Source organism: Anguilla anguilla, chromosome 12 (genome assembly GCF_013347855.1).
Source record: "Anguilla anguilla isolate fAngAng1 chromosome 12, fAngAng1.pri, whole genome shotgun sequence".
Lineage (NCBI taxonomy): Eukaryota > Metazoa > Chordata > Actinopteri > Anguilliformes > Anguillidae > Anguilla > Anguilla anguilla.
This window is the reverse complement of record NC_049212.1, coordinates 2,927,117-2,943,914: the sequence shown is the minus strand read 5'-3', so window position 1 is coordinate 2,943,914 and position 16,798 is coordinate 2,927,117. Positions and strand designations below refer to the sequence as shown.

The 16,798-nt window shown below is 46.4% G+C and overlaps 1 protein-coding gene across 1 annotated transcript; it reads right to left on the bottom strand.

Moving 5' to 3' along the window:
- Window positions 1-981: 981 nt before the first annotated feature.
- Window positions 982-14,373, bottom strand: LOC118209558 (elongation factor 1-gamma-like). The gene is made up of 13 exons (XM_035384974.1): window positions 14,270-14,373; window positions 12,919-13,077; window positions 12,652-12,712; window positions 9,676-9,818; window positions 6,566-6,709; window positions 6,246-6,366; window positions 5,838-5,995; window positions 5,454-5,648; window positions 5,095-5,330; window positions 4,603-4,775; window positions 2,149-2,273; window positions 1,422-1,606; window positions 982-1,341 (listed from the first exon to the last, which is right to left on the bottom strand). The coding sequence occupies exons 1-12, from the start codon at window positions 14,273-14,275 to the stop codon at window positions 1,448-1,450; spliced, it is 1,680 nt and encodes a 559-aa protein (XP_035240865.1). The 5' UTR covers window positions 14,276-14,373; the 3' UTR covers window positions 982-1,341; window positions 1,422-1,447.
- Between the last annotated feature and the right edge of the window lie 2,425 nt (window positions 14,374-16,798).

Here is a 16,798-nt window from a genome sequence, read left to right as displayed (position 1 = left end):
TGCGTGTGCGTGTGCGCGAGTGCACTTGTGCTGCGTGTGCGTGTGTGTGTGGGGTGCAGCATATTTTACTTTGTAGGGTCCCTGAGGATATGAGGGCAGAGGAGGAGAAAATTGCAGTTCAAATGGAGGGACTGGTGGGGAGGTTAGATTCCAAGAATTACAACAAAAAAAATGCTACAAATTAAGGACAAATGAGCAGACATGCCTTTTTTTATTGGGGGGGGGGGGGGGGAGGGTTGCTTTTTGCCCAATGGCTGTAACCACTGTCGTCTACGAAGCAATGAAATCTTTCAGATACAGATCAAAACTAGCCCTGACAATTTAAAATGTAGCTTAACTTCATTAGAGCCAAAAACGTACTGCCATAATGGAATCAAAATCTAATTTATCCAAATCCACGTTGTTAAGTTGTATTCATTTTGGCCAACGACCCCAAAGTTAATCAGATGGAATGCAAAACCTTGACAAGTATTTATTTGGATTAATGGCCAATTCAATTAGACTGTAGCAGAGGGGCTGGCAGGGGCAGGGGGAAAACACCAAAATGTAGTTTGAGAAACAGAGGCGCAGGGTACAGCCCAATGTAATGGGAGGTGCAGGGTACAGCCCAATGTAATGAGAGAGGCGCAGGGTACAGCCCAATGTAATGAGAAACAGAGGCGCAGGGTACAGCCCAATGTAATGAGAAACAGAGGCGCAGGGTACAGCCCAATGTAATGAGAGACAGGCGCAGGGTACAGCCCAATGTAATGAGAAACAGAGGCGCAGGGTACAGCCCAGTGTAATGAGGCGCAGGGTACAGCCCAATGTAATGAGAAACAGAGGCGCAGGGTACAGCCCAATGTAATGAGGCGCAGGGTACAGCCCAATGTAATGAGAAACAGGCGCAGGGTACAGCCCAATGTAATGAGAGACAGAGGCGCAGGGTACAGCCCAGTGTAATGAGGCGCAGGGTACAGCCCAATGTAATGAGGCGCAGGGTACAGCCCAATACAGTTTCACTTTATTAACACAGCAGTGGAAGAGGACATTCAGTTACATGACGGTCAGGGCTGAGAAGTTGCTTCAGGTCTTTCAGCACTTAATACATACAAAACATCAGCGTCAAATCTGAGGGTCATGTGACCATCAGGGGGGAATTCACTTGCCGTTTATGCTCTGACCTTGACCAGAGAACACAGCAGCAAAAATCAAACCGACTAGATCTACAATCCATGACACAAATCACACACTGTGGCATACCATGACAAGGACCTGTGTAATATTCTGCTCAGGCAAGCATTACAGCAGGGCAGGCTGGGTAATCCCGGACAATACGCCACACAAAGGCACTGCTTCTCTTCAATGGAATGCCAGAGGAGTCATTTTATTATCATTATTAAAGTGCTTTTTTTGGGGGGGGGGGGGGGGGGCAGGCAGGTGGTTGGAGGTGCATATCATTGGAGCTTCACTTGAAGATCTTGGCTTGGTTGAAAGTCTTGCCCACATGCTTGAAGTCTCCCTGCCAGCTCAGGTATTCCCTCACCAAGGTGCGGGTCTCCTCGCTGCCAGGGTCCAGCTTCCTCCAGGAGTAGGACTCGTAGTCCGCCTTCCAGTCCTCACACAGCTGTGTGAGCGCAGAGCAAGAGAGCATTAGTACCTGGGACACCTTCTGAATGTCCTACAACACTGACAGGTTTCAGCCAAGTACAGGACAGCTCGAACCGAGGATACTGACTGGAGAAAGTTATGGAGCTCATATTAAATCAGATTAAATAAGCCTACAAAATGCATGTCCTTCCTCATTACCATCCTAAAACATAGCATTCACACCACTACCAGCAGTCAGCGTTTCTCTGGAGTGCCAAGGGGGCAAAATATTATGGAACTTTCAACACCAAAGATCAGCATACACAGGGGTACGTATCAGGACCAGGGTCGATAATGCCTGTACAGAACACACGTTTTACCCCCTCATCCAGTAGAAGCACAGGGAGAAGAACTCCAGAGCCAGCCAAACACCGGTCTGCACAGAAACCCCAGGGCAATGTCTGCCTGACACGATGGAGGACCTTCAGCACGCAGACAAACCCAGCGCAGCGGCACGAACGGCCTTTAGAGAGCTGCAGGGGAGGGTCCGGGGCTCGGGCACGAGACTGCGCCACCCACCTCGAAGGGCAGCCGCTGCCCGCGGAGGAGCCAGACGCCGGAGATGGAGCTATCGCCGTCCGCACCCAGCAGGGCCACGCTGGCAAAGGCATGCTTACGCAGGCGGTCCAGCCTCTGGAACATTCCTGAGGGGGCAGAAGAGACTCATGGGGGCGGAGCCAGACAGTGCTGCTCTTGAGGGGGAGGGGGCGGAGCCAGACAGTGCTGCTCCTGAGGGGGAGGGGGCAGAAGAGACTCATGGGGGCGGAGCCAGACAGTGCTGCTCCTGAGGGGGAGGGGGCAGAAGAGACTCATGGGGGCGGAGCCAGACAGTGCTGCTCCTAAGGGGGAGGGGGCAGAAGAGACTCATGGGGCAGAGCCAGACAGTGCTGCTCCTGAGGGGGAGGGGGCGGAGCCAGACAGTGCTGCTCCTGAGGGGGAGGGGGCAGAAGAGAATCATGGGGGCGGAGCCGGACAGTGCTGCTCCTGAGGGGGAGGGGGCAGAAGAGACTCATGGGGGCAGAGCCAGACAGTGCTGCTCCTCTACTGGTTGTGTGCTGTGAAGCAAGACCTCCCTGAAACAGGGAGAGCCATCACAGGGTAACACTCCCATTAGCAACGGATTTGTTCAGATCAATATGGCTTGAATACCTAATATCAGTTATGATGACATCACATTGTTGCTCCACCCACATGGGGCACACCCGATGCCCTTTCTGCAGTAATTCGGACAGGGGAGGGGGCGGGGTCAATAAACCCCTTACTGGATGAGGCCACAATGAGCGGTCTGTCACTGCCTGGGTTTGAGAATCAAATGTTTTTCTGCAGACTGCAACTGCGGTGAATCACTGATCAGGGGCTACATGGCAGCTCGACCCTTTCACTGTCCTGAAGCCAGTGCCCTATCATTCCTCACCAACAGTACAGCCAATCACAACATGGTGCCAGCACCTACCTGCCCCCCATCTGCAGCCATGTTCCAAAATCTACTGGAAAGCCTTCGCAGAGGAGTGGTTTTTACAGCAGCAAAGGGGCAGACAAACTCCATATTAATGCCCATTGTTTTGGAATGAGATGTTAAATGGTTGTGCTGTTTGGGTGTCTGCATACTTTTGGCCATGGAGTGTATAAAGGTGCAGTTTGTAGGCCTGTGTATGTACACCCAACGCCCTCCCATTCCAATTAGAAAAAGCAAACCGCTAACACAAACACAAACATCCACACCAAGCAACCCCCTGTGGTGGGGTCCCCAGGGTCCGCCACGGAATGGGGGCCAACCGGGGGATTCCTGGGGGCCCACCTTAACTGCTGTCTGCACCCTCGTCACCATGCCTGCCCATGGGTACACCGGCAGGCTGGTAATTAAAGTGCAACACACACACACACACACACACACACACAGACCACACACCCCATGTAATTATGAGCCTGCTATGAGCCCTGAGCTGATCGCGATCAGGGGACCTGGGGCGACCCTGTGCAGACTTGCTCAGGAGCACGCAGTCGGGCTCAGAGCTGCTCACCACCCCCTCACAGGAACAGGCTGACCCAACAATTAAAAATCTCAAGGTCATCGAGCATAACTTCCCTTTGGGGACCCTCCCCTGCCCTGGAGAGCTACACCCAAACAGTGAGCTTGATGGGCAAACCTTCCACCATGTTACATTGCAGTTTGTCCCCTTCCAGCACTGATAACAATCAGAACTACATCAGAGCCAGTGAGGTTGAGGCCTATAACCCATAAAACTTAGTGCTCTAATGCAGTAATGGCACTGAACTTAAAATATGCAGTATAGTTAGAACAGGGCTTGCCTTCAGTGTCTAAGTCCAATGAGTGTACAACTAGCATTAACCACATAGCCACTAACAAGACCTAAACTTTAAAAGCATCCATTTAAAAACAGAGAAGCATTACAACTACTAACTAAAACTGGGCAATATACCATTATGCCAGTGGCTTACAAGTGGATTATAAAGTGACATCACCTTCCAGTTTCACTTGGGAAGAGCTGACCATGCAGCAGCACTGCAGGTGCTCATTCACTAAAGGGGCAGTTCATCCAAACATTAAATGGCTCTATTACCAGAGTGCCATCCATCCATCCAGATAATTTATCAAATCGGTTAGGCTTTCTAGATATCCACTACAGCTCACTAATGCAACAAACATCAACAGGACCAACGCATATGGCACTCAAAGCGCCAGAAAATTTAATTTAATAAAATTTTTTAAAAAGCCTCAACAGCAATGTCTCTCAAGCAAGTATGCAGTGTCAACATTAAAACAATGTTGAAACAATGTTTTAAAACAATAGCACTCTGGGTATGTGGAAATATAGCCATTCGCAACATTCAAAACTGAACCACCCTAGAGATCCTGAAATTCAAACTCTCCAAAGAGCTTCAGTAGTTAGTTATTGTAAAGGATAAATCACTCAAATGTTCTGTGGGTTCTTCTGGGAATGAGACACACACCTGTGATGAGGTTACAGCTCATGAACACCCGACTCAGTTCACTAGGGTACTTGTACTCGCAGTACCAGAGGGACCAGCCATTGGGGTCCAGTTTCTCCCACAGGTACGGCAGCGCCACCTTCAGGGTGTCCTCGTTCGAGTACGTCCGCTTGAACTCGTCCAGCACAAAGGAGCTGTGGAGCAGAGGCAGTCAAACCCTTAGATACAGCCCGGCCCCCCCCCAGGACTAAACGGCCCGGGCCCCCCCCCAGGACTAAACGGCCCGGGCCCCCCAGGACTAAACGGCATGGGCCATAACTAATGTCATGTGACTAATCTGTATGCAAACAAGGTCCACTGCGTCAAGCTCCGCAGCCCAATTACCTCCTTCCACATTAAGACGAATCAGTCATGGACTACTGTGCCCAGTTCTTTTGAAGGTTAAATAAAACTCTACAGAAAAGGCTCATGTGACTTGAGACAAAATGGCAGTTTGCTCAGGCTGGTTTGTACCTCTTGGGCAGAGAGGCAAAGGGGTCTTTGGCTTTGGGTTCAGCTGCTAGAGCTTCTTCAGTAGCATCCAGGCCCTCCTCCACCTGCGGCTGCTTCTGATCCTCTACCACCTGCGGCTGCTTCTGCTTCTGCTCCTCCTCCACCTGCGGCTGCTTCTGCTTCTGCTCCTCCTCCACCTGCGGCTGCTGCTTCTGCTCCTCCTCTACCGGCGGCTGCTCCTTCTGCTCCCCCTTCACCTGTGGCTGCTTCTGCTCCTCCTCCACCTGCGGCTGCTTCTGCTTCTGCTCCTCCTCCACCTGCGGCTGCTTCTGCTTCTGCTCCTCCTCCACCTGCGGCTGCTGCTTCTGCTCCTCCTTCACCTGTGGCTTCTCCTGCAGATGCTTCTGATCCTCTACCACCTGCGGCTGCTCCTTATGCTCCTCCTTCACCTGCGGCTGCTCCTTCTGCTCCTCCTTCACCTGCGGCTGCTTCTGCTCCTCCTCCACCTGAGGCTGCTTCTGCTCATCCCCCACCTGCGGCTGCTTCTGCTCCTCCCCCACCTGCGGCTGCTTCTGCTCCTCCCCCACCTGCGGCTGCTTCTGCTCCTCCCCCACCTGAGGCTGCTTCTGCTCCTCCCCCACCTGAGGCTGCTTCTGCTCCTCCCCCACCTGAGGCTGCTTCTGCTCCTCCCCCACCTGAGGCTGCTTCTGCTCCTCCTCCACCTGAGGCTGCTTCTGGTCCTCCTCCACCTGAGGCTGCTTCTGGTCCTCCTGCTCCTCCACTTGTTGCTGCTTCTGCTCCTCTGCCTGCTGCTGCTGCGGCACCTCCTCCTGCTGCTGCTGCTGCTTCACACTCACTTCCTCCTGCTGGGGGGCCTTCAGGATCTCAGAGCTTGCTGGGGTAGCGTCAAGCTTCCCTGGGACTGCATGAAACCCCACATTAAAATGGACAAAATAAAAACAACCTGCACCATCAAAGTAAAATAGCTTGTAGAATACAAAAACCCATGTGCTCTAGGGCTTCAGTGGGTTTCAACACCTATGTTTGACCCACTGTTATTGGACAGAGGTTATTTTGCTGCCGAGCGCCACTGGCTCTGGTCACCGACTTCGAGCCGACGGGCGACCGTTCTCCCACGCGGAACCTCAGGCTCTGGGTGGTGCAGGGCTTACCTGCTGCAGTCTCACGCAGCACCACGTCCCCAAGCACGGCGTGAAACTGGGGCTGGTGGACACAGGTGCAGAACCAGCGCGTCACGTTCAGGTACACCTGCCGCATCGAGGGTTCCATCGCCTGCAAACGCACACAATTTCAACACTCAATAGGTGTGTGTGTGTACCAATCCAGACGCATATCCGTTTGCCTTGAGCACGATCAGTATCATTGCAATAGTTCAGGAGGACCCTTAAGGGTTGTTACACGTTGAGGCCAAACTCCCCGCAGGTTGACGTAAACGCCAGCGGTTGCTCGTATAAAAGCCGCCCCAGCGCACCTGTGTGAAGAGCAGGAGGAGGGCGCAGGCCACAGAGATGTCCGCCAGCGTTACCGCATCTCCAACCAGGTAGGTCCGCGGGAGGAGGTGCTGGTTGAGCACAGAAAGGAGTCCCAGGAGCACCTCCTTCGCCTTCTCGCTGGCCTATCAGAGAGCAAACAAGATGTCATGAAGGGGCACAAACCAAATCTCTAGAGTACCGAATGACCCAAGCCCTTACCAAAGAAGACCAAGCCAAGCGTTTATAGCGCCTTATCACAGGAGCACTGATCCAGGTTTCCTGTCCATATCATGATCTCATGGATTATAGGTAGGGCCACCAAGTGCCTGAGGCTCTCTCCAATCGTAGTCCTCCACCAGCAAGAGGACAACAACCTTTTTAATGAAGCCACATCTAACCACTTTATTGCACCAACCAACTCATCTACCTTGATAAAGTAACCACCACCAATTTAAATGCAGATAACTGACAGCATATACAAGCAACACCCATGTTAAACTCAGCGTGGTTTTTTAATACCACAAACATGCAGTAGTATGTTGATGTTGAATAGGGGATGTTAGTTTTTATTTGAAGTGGGAATTGCATTAACAAGCACGAAACCGTCCAGACCCATGGTGCACCTGCACATAGTGTCATGAGTAAAACTTTAAAACTATATAGCTAGCTAACTATGGCATTTCCTCACCTCTGTAACGTTATTTGTTGTCTTCCGTGTGTCCATACATCTGTATCGGTGGTACGAGCCAACTAGGTTAACTAAATTAGGTGAAACGCTAACATGTTAGGGTTAACTAAAGTAACGTTAGGCAATAAAGCTGTGCTTATGCTTAAAAATCTTGTGCCGTTCGAAGTGGTGATTTTGGGAGATGCACCTGCGCATGCGTCCTACTAAACGTTGGGACATAGTGACAACGTTGGGTTGTCCATGAGTGAGTGAGCGACCACAATTTGCCATGCATAGCCTGCCGCGGCAGGCAGCCCTGTGCGCGTGGGAAAAATGAGCAGATATTCAATAGACTAGAGCAGCAGCACATTTAAAAAGTGATACACAAAATACACTACCTGGCAAAAAGTATGTGAACCCCTGACATCAAACATCTCATGCAAAATTATGGGCATTAATATGGAGTTGGCCCACCCTTTGCTTCCAAAACAACCTCCACTCTTTTGGGAAAGCTTTAAACTAGATGTTGGAGCATTGCTGCAGGGATTTGCTTCCACTCAGCCAGAAGAGCATTAGTGATGTCGGGCACTGTTGGGGAAGCTCAGAATCCTCTAGAATGTGATTGTAAGCTGTAGCATGAAGATTTGCCTTCAGTGGAGCTAAGGGGCCTAGCCCAAACAATGAAAAACAGCCTCAGACCAAGGGGTGTGCAGATACTTTAGTCAACAGGATTACAGGGGACAAGGCCTTCCCACTCCAGGTGACTGATAATTCCCCTTAGGGTCAATGTTACTGTCCATCTCAGGGTTTTTGCATTGCATTGGTTTCCCTCTCCCCTACAGGTGGAGATGACGACATGGTCCTGCTGCCAACATCCAGGACAGGAGGTGCTCAGGAGAAACACACACTTGCCTGGCAACCCTCTTCAGGAGACACGAACTAGAGGGTACTGCTGACCATCGCATAGCAACCAGACTTTTAAAATAAATAATAATAATAATATTTTATATTTATTATTATTATTATTATTAAGTAGTGCCAGAGGACCCTTGTGGAGCAGCCTAATTAGATAGTCTGTCAGGAGCCAGTGCAGGTTGATTCATCTGATGATTCTAACGATATGGATAACTCAACCATGAGCTTGGTAAAACCGCCTGCTTTTAAGCATTATGCTTAGTTAAAGAAGATTTGGGAAAACGTTACAGGTTACAACAAGAGGTCAATAATTACTCAAATTCCTATTTTGGAACATCTGCGAGGGATTGGTCACCGGACTATCAAACACCACTTCACATGGGCGTGGGTTCTGGACCTGCACACTGGCTGCCAGGGAGACTGTGCAACATGCACTGTGCTGGTATGCAGGCTGATAAGACCGTTTCACATCTTTAGATAGATAACGCCCCTTTGTTGTTGTCTTTAATATTACCGCGTCCTCATTGGAGTCTTTGAGGGTGTGGTGATGTTGCTCACAATCCACTGGTGGATTCTGGGCCAACAGATTGCGAGCCATAACTAATTTGTTTTCAAATGTCAGTGCATCATTGCATGACTTGCTATTAAAATGGTTATGCAGAAGTTATGCAGAATTGTGTGCAGTGTACAAAGCAGATATGGTTGCCCTAATCTGCTCAAACAAGTTTTTCCAAGTGCTAGGACGGGACACATTCCATGTCCACTTCCCTTTCTGTCACTCTCCCAGTATTTGGTCAACTCAATGCTTTGTAAAAATATCACAAATAGCCACTCTGTGGTACAATTTCATAACTGATTCTATCATGAGATTTCCTGAATGAATCCCTGGAAGATAACGACAGAAGTACAATTTTAAATCCCATCATGACACACACGGGTGGATCCAAATATGATCGAAAAGGCAGAACTGATTCTGGATCAACACTTCGGTGAGATTCTTTAAATGTACAGGCCTAGGACTGTGCTCCAGGGGAGAATCATATGGCAGGCTGGTAAACTGAGACACGGTACGGTGTTCAGTTGGGAGGGTGACTGCAGAACACTCTTCAACCCTGGGCCTGGAGAAAGACAGGGCGTGCTGATTTGTCATGACTCAGTACCTCCATGAATAAAGTTGATTACATGGTGACGCCACCTCATCTGGTTATTTTAGTCATCTTAATTTGCCCAGGAATTTAAACTAAGGGCCAGTGGACACTGCTGTGGCTCTCAGGCTTCAGGACTAGCGCTGACGCTTCAGGGTACAGTTCTGGAATGCCCACCAACCATGAGTACAGATAGAAGAGATTGTTGTGCAGCATTTCTGGAATTCAAGGCAAGCACACAGCCAGATGAACCCCTATGTACCACCTTCCTGCACACACAATATGTCTTTGGCATTCAAAGAAAAGCAGCACATCCCAACTCGCGGATCTAATCTGTTGAAATTCAGCACAGGACATTTGCACTGACAGTGAGCACCCTTACCTTCTCGCTGTAGGCGGCCCTGCCCATTGCTGGGTAGACCCAGGTGGCCATGGAGGGAACGATCTCCCCCTCGGCGAGATTGACCCACTGCTGCACCAAGGCCTGGTCCTGAGGGCCGCTTCCACGAAGCACATCACTGGCCACTGCAACAAACACAGTACAATCACACTGACCTGGGATCAGCCTGGAGATACAGAGCCAATCCAATTCCATACTGCACTGGCATGAGATCAGTCTGGAGATACAGAGCCAATACAATCACACTGACCAGGGATCAGCCTGGAGATACAGAACCAGTACAATCCCACACTGCACTGACATGAGATCAGTCTGGAGATACAGAGCCAATACAATCACACACTGCACTGACCAGGGATCAGTCTGGAGATACAGAGCCAGTAGAGCGAAACGCATGCCGACCTAGGGCAGACAGGCAGGCCACCTCAACCCCCCCCCCCCCCCCAGCTGATCAAGACTACTTCTGTTGCCAATACCCTTCCAGAACAATCCAAATAAAAAGCCACTGTGGAAGCAGTTTAGACAAAGGGGTCGACTGAAAGGTGGAACGGAAAGTTTTGCAGTGCCCACTCCCCAGCCCACCCTCCGTCCTGACAGCACATCCCATCGCTCAAACGGGACAGGAATTTAGCACCACAAAGAAAGCCATTATTCCCCACCCAGCGGGACGAGGCGGCCAAGTCCGGCCAAACAAACATATACTGCGCGCATTGTATCGGATCTTCGGCTAAACAAGGAGAATGAGGCTTGCTGCGTTTTCGCACAACAATCATCGGACAGCAAAAAGTAAAAAAAATCTGCACCAAGAGCCGCTCACGCCGAGCTGTCACTCAGAAAACATCACAAACGTCGGCAGACAGATCGCGGGTTTAACAGCCGAAAGGCTGCCGGACACACGAGCGGCTCGTCGCCTCAGAGAGCAGCAGCACAGGAAGGCCCGACGGAGGGGGAAGAATTTAGCAGTTTTTTCCCCCAATAACAGCTGCTCTTCCCGTGAGGCCTTGGGCTTTTCCACCTCTGGGTGAACAGAGGAGGGGGGCCTTGCCAAACATTTCCTGAGCGATTCGGGCGGGTTCTCGCGGTGGATGGGGTGCCGTGGCTGCTCTGTAAACACAGGACATCCTCATCAAGGGCGGGGGGTTTCCTGGCGTGGGACAGACCGAAACGGGACCCACCCTGCCGATCGGCACGTAACCAACACGGGCCCACTGATTTATAATGCCACCGGAGGTCCAACAGCACCACCGACAGCTGGGGGGGTGGGGGCACCAAAATTAATCGCACCCAAAAGTCCCACAAATAAATTCTACCATGTAAATTTACTGTCAGATACACAGGTTTGACTGGCACTCTGTTGGGTGAAATTTTCTCATTTGCATTAAATGAGACCACACCTTATGCCTAGGAAGCATAGGTTAAATGATCCAATCACAGAACAGGACAGTGTGTGCAGATTTTCATTTGTACTACGTTACAAGACATAACCAGACACTGCGCAGACCTACATTACATTAATTTAGCAGATGCTTTTATCCAAAGCGACGTACAAAAGTGCACAGCATGGACAACTACAAAACACAGGTTCAATAAGGTACAATACTCATTTCGTACAGCTATTTATAGCCAAGAACACAGTTCAGTTCACGCGGTGAACATTATTCTGACCTAACTTAAGCCGAGCCGAACAAGGAAGAACAAGCTACAATATTAGGACAAATACAAATTACAAAAAGTGGGGACCTAGAGAAGCTTTGCATGCTAGCTAGCATTCCCCTGTGTTTTAACTGGCACAGACACTTTCTACAGCAATGCCACAAAGCACAAATCCCCAGAGCTCACCACACTGACCCCTGGATCTACAGGGTCAGAGCAAAGCAGGCTCATCCCTGCGATGCAGCCAATCACAGGGGGAAGCAGAGCAGCTCAGCCAATGACATGAAGGGCAACAAACGGGCAGAAGTGGGGTTAAAATTAAACCCAAGGACCAGGAAGGAGACTGGTGTCATCACAGCCTGAGCACTGAGAATACCATGACTGTCTGGACTCGTTCAGCAACAATGTGCATAATAAACACTTGTTGGCCATAATTTGGGTGTTTTATCACATCTACTTCAGTATCAGGAAGTGGACAAAACAAAAAAATTTAATAATAATCAATGAATAAAAAATTAATAAATCGACCAATCCAAAGCAGAAGAGGCATTTGCAGAACAGAATTTTACATCTTGCAAATTTGAAAAAATGAATGCTTCCATTTGGCCCAACAGGATTTATAAATTATGAAAAGCACTTAAATATATAAAGAAATCATGATGTAAAGACAAACCATCTGAAAATCTGAACGCGTTAGAATTGCGCGGTCCCCAACAGGAGGCAAATTTCAGTTTATATGCTCTTCACAGGCAAATGAGTACATACTGAGGGTCTGCAACACAAAGTAAACAAGTAATACATGACCAAGGGAACCACATAATGTGTAATTCCCACAACCAATGAAGTGGAAAACAAACTATGGACCTATGCTGCACAAAGTTAGCTATATACTTTTTATATTTTCCAGGATTTTAGAAATAAGTGTATGGATTGAGAAATCCTGAAAATAGTGTGCAAACACAAACGCAAAATTGATTTCGATGCTCTTGGGATCAGGACTGATTTGGGTAAACAAAACAGACTAGAAAACTCAGCTTGGACAACCAGTTTAACAAGATTTTAAATGCATCAACACTGCCCACTGGTGTTATAAATGGGCTACTGCAATACAGAAAACCAGCGTATCTGAAATTGCACGGCTTCTCAATGCCAACAAAATCATTAAGTTATTCAAGTTACAAGATTGTGCTCAGAGGCTTGTCAGGCAAGTAAAGACCGGTAAAGAAATCAACAAGATTGTGAAGGATTATATGGTTTCTTTATCATCTGGTCTTTTAAACGTGCTCTGATGTCAGATAAATTTACCATAATTAGCAATGGCACTGGCCTCCTGGATCCAGAAGCCATTTTCCACAAAAGTAGGTACCTAGAGGAAAACAAAAACCTCTCATTTTACATGACAACTACAGAAGCAAACAGGTCAGTAGTCCAATACTTTCCTGGCATCAAACACTGAACAATAACAAAAAATGCTGAGTTTAACATTTAAAGACTGCACTTCGAGGAATTGCCCAATGCAAGCACACCATTGCATTTCATGCTTAGAAACTTTTCATTGCATGGAAAGCTAACCTTTCTTAGAGGGAAGTCAGACAGGAAGCAGTCCGTCTCCCTGCTGTCCTCCCCTTTAAAGCCAGGGAAGGAAGGGTCCACCGTTATCCGGGCCCCGCTATACTGAGCCGAGATGAGGATTGGGTAAGACCTCCAGAAATCACGGGGAGTGTACAGAGTCTATATGGCAGACAACAGACAGACATTAGACCAGAACAGGTGTGAATTTCACAAGAAATAGCAATGTTTTTCCAAACTACGTCGATACAAGGCGATGGAGCACCCAATACATAGTTAGTTTCCCCCCTTTTATAGCACAGCAAAAAACTTGTTTTGAACAATTCAAAAGAGTTCCAAAGTTTAGACCTTAGATCCAGATACGCAAAGTTGGAAGTGGGTATAGAAGAAAGGCACCGCCACGTTTAGAACGGTTATAGGCTACAACATGCGGTAACGAGGGGAAAATGTGCAAAACAATGACCTTTGTGCGTTTAGAACAGCGAGTTAGGCGTGCTATGCAGAAAGGGAAAAAAATCCACGGGCGAACAGGTTTGAGTAGTCTTCATAGTCAACGCTGTGAAAAAAGTTAAGTTACGTGCTGACGCGTCTGCACTGGCTCTTATAAACCACTCCAGGGTTACATTTCTCGAATTCCAAAAGCGCACCGCAAGTGCGTTGAATCCAAACCCCCACCAGTGCAATGTCACCTTAACGAGACATGGCGGGTTGACAATAATATCGATTTAAAAAAATTAAGCGGAGCGTGAAACACGCGCATTCTATTGTCGGAGGTTTTAAAAATTAAGCGTTTAAGAAATAAAAATGTCGGGACACATGCACTGGACAAGGCAACAATAGTGCAATCACTCTACTATTCACACGACTGAAAGGCCGACATTTTGCTACAAGCTTTCATTTTTCAACCCACTAGCTACATTTAACCACAGTGAAATACATGGAAATACAGAGATTTAAGCTGCCAAATGGAAATGCACAGATTTCAAACGCGCATTGTAATAAGCATATTTCTTATATTTATCATCATTAAAATGCGAGCAGTAGTGAGGTTTTTCCGTTATTTACCACATTTTTACCCGCATCCGAGTCGCCGCAACTGAATTCCCTTAAATACCAATAACTTAAGATGCTTTTAAGTCTGATCGAAAAAGTTGAAGTTCAAGTTACATCTGAATCAGTGAGCAATGTATAATACTCCAGAATATCGCCGTAAAACTGATTTCAGAAAGTATTTACCCGACTACATTTCCTTAGTACGTCTACTAAAGATGCAGACCTACCTTAAATTCATATTAATTAGGCTAAAAGAAAAAGAAAATTTACGGTCCTGAAATGAAATGCCGAAGCAGCCTACCGCCATCTTTACTACTTGCACAACTGCAGACGCCCAACACTGCTCCTTCGTTTTAGGGGTATAGCAGGCCTAATGATGGATGGGGACCACTAGTAATAAAGAGGTGGCGAGATTCAGGGCGTGGTTTTAATTCAAACATGCAATTGCCCCCCAAGACAATTAAACAAAATAATTGTTCACAAAAATAAATAAATACATAAATAAATAAATAAATAAATAAATACATTTTTTGGGGGAAAATATATAAGCTACATTACTATTTCTAAACGAACTTGTTTTAGTAGCCGTGGTTTTAGCCTAGAGGTGGAAAATCCAGGTTCAGAAAGTGGAAGTCCTCCCCAGTATTTTGTTCCAAGCAACTGGATTTGCTAATTAGCACAATTCTTCAGCCAGGAGGTAGAACTAATTAATCAGATGGTTGAATTGGAGGAACGAAGCAAACTCTGGACGGAGGAAACACGACATGACTTTCCACCTTTGAATGTTTATTTCACTCCCCCCTCACAGATGCCAAAAGCAAAAGTGTCTCTCGATTTCTGCAACTTTCCCTCCCTCCTATCACTGGCCAACGCAAGCTTGTCAGCGACCCCAGCCTACACACACGCCCCTTTTCAGATGGCTACCTCCGTTAACTCCGGGCGCACGCTTAAGGAGGATCGCTATCAAAATAGGTGTTCTCCAGTTAATACCTTTATAGTTACTCTAATATAAACATCCAAACCATGCCAACTGTGAAAATATATACGCACACACACATGCACAAAGTTTTCCAGTTCGATTTCCATGTAAGACGGTGTCGCTGTAACCTTGAGCAAGTTATTTAACCTAAAATTAACTATACTGTATTCATGAATGTATAAATGTACAAACGTAAATCTGTTAAGTTGTTCTGGATGAAAGCGTCGCTCCAATGCCAGTAATATAGATCTCAACAAAAATACATTTTCTACGTACCTAGTTACTCGAGCATACAAAGCACTGTGTATAAGTAATTAATTAAAACCACAGGCCTGCCATTTAAGATATTGATAGCAAAAAGTCACAATAAACAATATTGGCTATCTTAGTTAAAACAAATCAAACAAGCTCTATTCCAAAGCAATGTTACCCAATGTTTCCTAAATTATTTAATGTAACTTTGCCCTGTGATTTTTCATCTTACCATATTAAGAGAATATGATCATTTAAACTTTATATGTCACATGAAAGTATCAAATGCAATCATTTATAGTGCAAATAACCTGTCAGCTGAGTTACTCCTAAAATTTTTTTACATGATACATTATATGCTTGATCATTATGTTTGAGCAATTGTCTGCATACAGTATTTTAGGTGTATGAAAAGCACATCATTCATAAAATGCATCAGTGTGATTATGATTATGATTATTAGAAAATTGTGTTCACAAATAAGATTTTTAAAATTATTCTTATATAAGTGGATAAGTATTCTATCTGTTTATCTATCTATGCAGCCTACGTGATCTATTTTACAATTGGTATTTATTTAAAATTGCAAATATACAATAAATTTTTGTAAAATTAACTTGACAACCAAACACAAACATATCCATTCTGGAGCGTTTCATGAGCTATTTAAAACATTCATTAAAGTTTTAATCTTCTTCCATGAGGAATTTTTTGTTAGGCTATTTGACACTTTGATGTGACAAAGCTTGAATTACCACATTCTCTTTAGATGGTAAGATGAAAAAACACAAGTTACATTAAATAATTTAGGAAATATTGGGTAGCATTGCTTTATAATAATAATTAGTGTGAGATAAGATAGCCAATATTGTTTGTTGTAACTTAGCCTCATTTTGATACCAATACTTTTAATGGTAGCACTGGATTTAGCAAGTTTTAATGAATGACTTACAGACAGTGCTTTGTATGTGTGAGTAACTTGGCATTTTTATACTTTGAAGATGTGTTTTTCATGAGATATCATTTCTTTTTGTACTGTGTTTGTTATGAGTAACTGATAATAATAAGTGGGGCCAGCCCTACAAACGCGAATGTCTGTGACTGACTGACTGACTGACTGAGTGAGTGTTTACGTTACACCATTGGTCGGCCAAGTTGTGAAGTTACACCATTGGTCGGCCGTGTGTTAGGTCCAGCCATATACTAGGTTTTAACCTGGTTTACTTTTAGCTACCATTTAAACTGACTATGACTGGAAGATATCTAAATGAAGAGGAATAAACTAGTTTAAATTGAATCGAGAAACGCATGCAAGAAGCTCAACGTAAGTTGTTTGGTACTACCCCCATAAACAGGTTTTCTTTCCTTTTGTGAGAAATAAACGGCAAGTTGGGAGTAGGAGTTGGGGCTGGGGACGCCATACAATAGTTTTTTGAGCCCTGTAAGCTAGTTTAGCTGGTTGAAGGCTTGCTAACGTTACCGTTACAATTCCCAAATAAAGTTATTTGCATTTTCTCGCTAAAAGACCGGAATCAATCTAATTATACAGACAGTAAACATTGTATATGTTATTAAGAGTGGCCAATTAAATATATTGAG